Source organism: Pieris brassicae, chromosome 2 (genome assembly GCF_905147105.1).
Source record: "Pieris brassicae chromosome 2, ilPieBrab1.1, whole genome shotgun sequence".
Classification (NCBI taxonomy): Eukaryota; Metazoa; Arthropoda; class Insecta; order Lepidoptera; family Pieridae; genus Pieris; species Pieris brassicae.
In genome coordinates, this window is record NC_059666.1 from 8917354 (window position 1) to 8925549 (window position 8196).

General features: G+C 34.9%; 1 protein-coding gene across 1 annotated transcript in view; it reads right to left on the reverse strand.

Moving 5' to 3' along the window:
* The window catches only part of LOC123717552 (serine/threonine-protein kinase NLK-like), a 101291-nt gene extending 95585 nt beyond the window's left edge, over positions 1 to 5706 (reverse strand). Inside the window, 1 exon segment of the mRNA XM_045673610.1 lies at positions 5122 to 5706. Within this exon segment, the coding sequence (XP_045529566.1) occupies positions 5122 to 5318 (197 nt within the window). The 5' untranslated portion in view covers positions 5319 to 5706.
* Positions 5707 to 8196: the final 2490 nt, after the last annotated feature.

Below are 8196 nucleotides of genomic sequence, written 5' to 3' on the forward strand. Positions count from 1 at the left end.
TTAAATTGAATTGAACTATTATCAGCAGAACGAAACAGCTGTTTTCATGAAATTTAGCCTATTTTAGATAACGTTTTAGTATATATAAAATGAGTATGAAATGAAAAGTTTGTTAACGTTGGCAAACGGGCAGGAGGCTCATCTTATATTACGTGATACCATGGATATATCAATGCCTGGTGGCTCACGAGTGCCGGGCCTATTCGCAATAATTAATAAGTAATGCGTAATATAAATATTAATAATCGTTATTTAAACTCTATATGGGCATAACTATTAAAGCTCAAAATAATCTTTTGAAATTTTCATCCAGTTATTTCATTGATAACTACAAATAAAATCTTTTGAAAACCAAAAATATCTATAATTGTTGAAGTCGAAAGGTCTCTTACGTTATATGACGTCAACGTATGAAACAATGGAGCGTATTTTTTTTACACTAAATGACGCAATGACGACCTGCATCGGGACCTAAATATAGAGGACATCACTACAATAATCAAAAGTATTGCCAAAGTCCACGAACAAAAGCGCCACCAACAAACAGTGTCTTCCCCTGAACAGAGACTGTATGTAGTGTTATTGGATACTTTCTTATGTTAGTAAATAAAATAAGGTAACACTTAAATTACTCATTAGTCTGAAGGAACGCTAGATCGTACTTTTAAATGATGTCTTTATGCAAAGACATTATAAAAATTCTAATGAAATTTGGTTAAGATTTGCGAAGTCTTAATTTATTCAATTTTTAACTTCAATTAAAAAATACCAAGTCATCAAAAGTGATGATACTGTTAACGTCGCGCTTAGAAAGTAGGACTTACAAATCTGACAATTATTTCAAAGAAAGGAATACCGCTGATGAAGCATAATTAATAAGGTTTATTATACATACAATACCAAAAGTATTATTTTAACAAACACTGAAATATAAGTATTGGCAAGGGCCTTGTTGATACCTTATCCGTATTGTTAAGCAAAAATTTACTAGTAAGATTTCAGATCTTTTACATTTATTTTTACCATAAAAAATGACAATAAATCAGTGGCGCTACAACCTTTTTAGGTCTGGGCCTCAGATTTCTGTATATGTTTCATGATAATTTGTCAATCTAATAGAAAAGTAGGTAATCAGCCTCCTGTGCCTGACACACGCCGTCGTGTTTTCCTTCACCGTTCGAGCGAATGTTTAATGCGCACATCCGCAAGATAGTCCATTGGTGCACCTGGGATCGAATCTACGACCTCAGGGACGAGAGTCGCATGCTCAATCCTCTAGGCTAACACTGCTTTTATTTTTACCATAATTGATATATATATATATATATATATATTACAACAGACAGCTTGTAACATATACTGTAGATGTTATATATGATGTGCTGAAGTTTAATCAATAAATACTTTTGTCAATACAAGAACAATCAATACAAAAAATATATATAATCTGTATCACTTTCTGATTAAAAATATTGGTCAAAGTACCTCCGACGTAATTCAGTATGTACTGAAGTTCTTGGTAACGTTAATGTGTTAATTGTGATCATTTATTTGTTTTCTTACCCATTAGCCAATCTTTAATAAATCAAATTTATTTATAATAAACCACATGATTTTCATATCTTAACCTTTAAACTAAGCGTGTCTACACGAAGCAAGGGCTAAGCAAATCGTAACTAGAATAAAACTAAAAACTTTGCATGATTTTCCTTAGGTATTAATTATGTCACGTCATATAACCAGCACACGACGCATGCGACCTCGTTACAAACAGGGCGCCTGAGTCGTTTCCGTTATCGCGCTAACACTACACGCTCCCAGTTTCATATCCTAGCCATAAATTTGTTATTGATATTTTATAGCTATCTATTAAATCACGATTAATTGGCGATAGCGTTTTTCATTGTCAAAATGAGGGAGATATTTTTTTCGATGCATAATTGTTGAAGTACCTTCGTATTATATTATATAATAGGATGAGGTTAAGGTCAAAACGACAGACACGGGCGGTGATTGCCGTGTATTGGACGCTTTTGAGACACAAATTGTGTCTTGTGTGATATATGTTTGGTAGGATAAACCAAAATCCTCCTGCCGTCCACATTTATTTAGTTAAGTTAATTATAAGATTTAGTTTAATATATTTTAATTTTGTATTTTGCTAGCTTACTTATTTGAAGTTCCTTTAATAAATATTTTAAGATTAGATTGTTCCAGTTTCAAAAACAACTAAACAATGTTAAACTATCCTCAAGAATTAGTTATACGGGTATCGTAAATCTATTGAGCGGAAATGTCAAAAGTCTGACATAAAAAGTATATTATTCTCAGAAATTTAAAACTTGTAACCAAATGGAGAGTCCATCTATAGCTTATTTAACATTATGTACATAATGACACCCTAATTCAATAAGTTCAATGCTGCAAGATGTTTAGCTAAAAAAACATTCAGGTAGAAGTCCCTTAAATAAATTTTATTCAAATTTCAACCTTCTGTATTTTTAGTTTTATATTTCGGTCGAAGTCTTTGATCCAACTTAAGCGAAGGCTCAATTGTAAAGACATCAGAGAAAATTGGAGTGCTCAAATTGTAATGACTGGGAGAGGTCCATTTTGGATACCTTGCTACTTATCCCAAATATATATAGGTACTATCAAATAATTTAAGCATTTTTTTTCTCACCATGCAATGAGTAGGATGACTCGTCATTATAACTCTTTTGGAGGAAACGTTCAAATAAAATGTTAATAATTTATTTTTCTAATTCCTCGGTAGCTTTTATTTTACAGCCCGCCATCAAAAACACGCCAAGGTCTCTATGATTCACATTGTTTTTTTTCATATAATTTTAATTAAAAAAGTGAATCAATAAAAATCGCTAATTAAGATAGTGGTTTGCAATCGATTAAGGTGTGGTCGTCATTCTGGACTGGGTGCAGCGCCGAGCCCAATCAATCAGCCCGCACTCCTCTCCTAATTAATGTTATATACTCGATCCCACACATCCCAGCGGGATATCACACGCAACGTATGATAAATATGAGACTCTTTTATGGGTAATTTCTATAACTAATTATATCCTGGTACATTGGACAGCCTCGGAATCTCACTGGCTCACATCCCAAATTTTTATTAACACGTAGTGTGTCCTTCCATATTCTATCTATCCCATATTAAAATTAAGAACCATTGATTCAAATCCAGCCGTCGATATTTATATAAGTTGATAATGTTGAGTAGATTATTATATATTAATAAATACACTAATAAGCCGTGACATATCTTATCTGTTTTCGTAAAACGTTAACGTAACCTGATACGTTAACTATTCAACGTAACGCTTAAACAAGAATGCGAACCTAACCTGTAAAACTGGAAAAACTAAGCTCAGATATCTGTGCTCAGCGAATAAGATAAAAGTTAGTCCTTACTCGCATTTAACGAGCGTGTACGATGTACGGAGTCTGCTCTGGGCCGGAGTTTAGGACCCTCGACTGGCGATGGACGCGGTCTCGGAATAATCAAGTTCCTCCCTTCGACGCTCGACGATCGACGCTCCCTCGACCCTACCTACGCACGAATCTACACAATGCCATCCACCTATACTCGACAACCCTCGCATTGCACTAACCGCGCTAACCGATCGCAAAGCAAACACGACCTTAGCTACAAAGCCAATAGGTTGATTTAGCTACTAAAATAAGCTTTCGTTTACGAAAGTCAGTAAAGATAAATGAAAAGCAATCTAAAGACCCATACATTCGGTCGAAAATCGCTTGACACTATTATAGTTCGAGCGCAACGTGCATTCAATCGCAAGTTACATGAATATTGAAAATAACTCTTATGTCTTTCACGCTGATTCGAATACGCCTCGACAAGTTACGATAAACACCACGTGTTTACGGAGTACTTAATAGGAACACATTATTGAACTTGACGCACATGTTGTAAAAGTTCATAATGCGGCACAAACTTATTGAAAATCTACAACTAACCGACATAAATGTTTTGCCTTTTCGCCAATCCTGCAACCGTTGAAGTTTTATTTAAATGTGAAGTACCTACTCACGTAAAAGAAATATAACAGTAATGTACCCTCATTTACACAATAAAAATAACTATTTCAGGAACAAATTGATAGCTGTATAATTACTAATTATACAGATTCAGCGACTAATAAAATAGGGTTTTCATAAATTTACCCACAAGGTTGTTCATTGCCAAATGTGGCAGTGCCGAAGGTCTAAAGTGGCGTGGCCAGATTTCGTTATTCATTCAACAAAGCAAGGATTTGTTTCAATAGTCTTTGATTATTAGTAATTGTGTAAGTTTGAATGTATTGGCGATCGCGCGAAGCGCATTGTGACCAAGTGACAATAGGCTGTGTTTTTATTTGCGTTATAACAAAAAGCAGGACTGCATTGAATTATTTCTGTTACATAAGCACTTAATGCTGTGTAGATCAAACTATTAACATGAAAATGTAGGCTAGGACTTTCATACAACAAAACTAAGTTTTGTACCTATTATTCACATAGTAATACAAATAAAGTGCCTTAATTTGTTGATAATGGCATTAACTTATTTGTTTATAAAAAATATAAAAACTGACAAGTTTTGTCAGTGGCAAATGTCAATTGTGGTATTACTATAACATGATAAAATTCTTTATAAAAAGATTTTTTTATTCCTCATGGTAGCTACCATGTAATTTTAATTTAAATACAGTTAAAAATAGTCTTGTGCTTATAAAATGATTACTAATATATTATTAAACAAAAACTTTACTGAGTCCATCCATTTAGGTTTAAGATTTAAATAGGTATACTATATATGTTATTAAAAACATGTGTTTTATAATGTATTTGTTACCATTGGTAGAGTAGATTTAATTTTGTATAAATCATTAACATCCTAAATATTTAATAAAATGTTCTTAATTTATTAAATTATCAATATTTATAAACATATAGCCAATGTTGAGTAACAAATTTCACTTGAAATTTATTCCATATACTATTTCCTTTAAAAGGTATGGGAAAAAAGTGAACTGTCCACTGTTAAATAAATTATGATCATTGAAGCTTATACTAGTAAAAATACCATGAGTTACTCACCATACTACTCCGAATGCGCCATATCCTATGGGCCTATCGGGCTGCACATCGGTCGGAATGGCCGGTGTCTGATAGTAGGGCGCCGCTGCCGCCAGGATGGCGCCCTGGGGCGCACTCTGGGTACCGCCCTGCATCAGCGACATGGAGACACTCATGGAGACGCGAGAGTGCCGCGCGGGGCCGCTTACTGCCGCCATCCAACCACTCCGCGTCTCGTCGTCACCGCAGACTCATCAACATTACACGTTAACCTCAACTCCAACACTGCTCCGATCACCAAGCTCTTCCCGGTTGACACGCGACGCTGTTACCGGTTACTTCTATATTATTCATGCTCGAACGACTATGCGGGAATCACTGATTAAACGCACACAACACGAACGACGGGCACCTGTCGACTTTACCAGTTATTAACGTTAATGAGTGACTTTACAAATGGTTTTGAGTAATTAATGTATCCTTGATATAATAAAGGTAAATTAATCAGGACAAAGGATATTACGGTATAAAATTTAGAGAATTGATCCAAACGTCAACACACGGCGAAAATCGAACGAGACTGTTGTATTACGGGTGAGTGGGGGACGCGGGCCAAACGGTTGTGTATGAAGAAAGAGAGCTCATGAATGATGAAACTGTAGCTATGGAAGAGCGAGATGGAAAACAAGAATGGCTGCGATCAGTGACGCGACGCATTGAACAGCTGCTTTCAGTGTTACAAGTACTATGACCGTTTTTCTCCATTCTGGGGGAATTTCTAATCGTTTTGCATTATGTCAATATTATGTAAAACATACACACGTAAATATCTAAATGTACGATATGGGCAGAATCTTCCGAGATAACAAAACACAAGTTGAAACATTACTATTTTGACAAATGTGTACATTAGAACTTACGTTTATTTTATTTATTTATTTACACTTCGTTACACTACAAAATAAAAATAAAAATTAACATAATTAAATCAAAAGGAGGGCAACTGGCGGCCTTATCGCTTACGAGCGATCTCTTCCAGGCCTCTCTCTTCTCTTCAACCACTGTGAGTAAAGAAAAAAATAAATGTATTAAATAAGATATGCAAGTAGTGCAAAATACATGTAATACACAGTTATTAAAACAAAAACTAAACAGGAATAAAATATTAAAGATACATTAAAGAGTAAAAAGACACATAAATCACGATAATTTAAGATAAGTCTCACGTCAGTTAGTTATTAGTAAGAAAGTTAGGGATACGATGTGGACAGGTAATGTTTGTACAGAAGAAATTTAAAGGAAGATAAAGAAGGAGCTAAGCGAATAGGGACGGGAAGTGAATTCCATAGCCTAACTGCGGAGACCTTAAAGGAATCGCCAAGAAAGGAGGAGTTATGAGATGGGATTTCAAGGGTATAGTTTTCGGAAGAGCGTAAGCTATAGTTATGGGCTCCCAAAAAATTGAAATCATTTTTGAGATAGGAAGGAGTTTTAGGGTTGAACAGGATGGAATATAGGAGATGAAGAACATGAGCATCACGTCGCTGACGAATTGGCAACCAGCCTAGCCGCTTACGGAACGCAGAGATATGATCGTACTTTCTTAGACCGAATATAAATCTGATACAGAAATTTTGGAGACGATCCAGTCTATTTAGCAATTCCTCGTTAAGATCGGAGGAGCAGGAATCGGCGTAGTCCAGTAAAGGCAGGAGGAGAGATTGCGCCAGTGAGGTTTTGGTACTAAAGGGAAGAAAATTACTAAGACGTCGAAGGATACTGGAGGCACCGTATAATTTTCGGCTAACTTCTTTAACATGCTGCTCCCAGGATAAATTTTGATCAAATAAAACCCCCCAATTTTTTTACTGTACGGCTAAAATTTAAAATTACACCATCGATATGGATAGGGGGTATCCTGGCCCAATCGATTCTCGTCGTGAAATAGGGGCTGCCAATAATTAATACCTTACTCTTTTCGGGATTGATTAGAAGACCAAATTTTTTACTCCAGTCAACTATCTTTGCCAGCTTATTGTTAGTAGATTGTATGGCTTGCGGGAGATCATCGAGACTTGATTGTACGTAGATTTGAAGATCGTCAGCGTATAAATGAAAATTAGTTGAAAGTCGGTAAGTTAAGGAGTTAATATATATAGCAAAAAGAAGAGGAGAAAGTACGCCACCTTGCGGAACGCCAGATTCAATCAAACTCCACTGAGATATGCAATCGCTTGTCTTAATACACTGGCGGCGCCCATTAAGATAGTTAGAGAACCAGTTAACAGCATGAGAAGAAATATTCTTTATTTAGTTTATTCAGAGATGTAGGACCTGACTATTTTAAAAATAGTGCAATCGGACATAAAAATGATTTTAACCTCAAAGCGAACCACTTTGTCTTATACGTCTGCAAAAAAAGACATGATCATAAATTTACGGCTGTACATTAGATAGTTCACTCAATCGAAGTTCGAAATAAAAATTACGATATCTGTAGATTTTGCTCTATTAAATTATTACAGCGTCAATTTTTATATATGAAATAATTTTAAATATAACATTCAATTTGCTACTGTATTTTATATTTTTTATAGTTGCTTTAATTGCAACAAAAAATGGCCTTTTCTTGGTTTTAAACAACTATTTCACCTACAAATGTAATAACAGGCTGCCAACATTATAGAAAGACCAATTTAATATAATTTTATGTGCACATATAACAAAAACAAATCAGCCAGGGTTTGAACACACAACCAAATGATACAGTGTCGCAGCTAGTCTCTAGCTAGCACTGCGACTACATCAGGTATATCAAGTCTGCTCTATTGCAATTCTTTACAAGGCTTAAACCGTGATCACACGGTAAATCACATTTTGGCACGTAAAACAAACTACACACTTGTAAGGATTGCCATTCGAGGACGTCTATAATCATACACTATATACAAAAAGCTAATGAAGGCTCTCAAATTATAATAAAAAATATATATGCAGGAAAGCTTAAGGCTTCATTAATATTCGTTGTCATGTTAAGTCTGAAATTTAGGGTGAATTATCACTTCTATTAAGAAATAAAACACAAAAATAATAAAT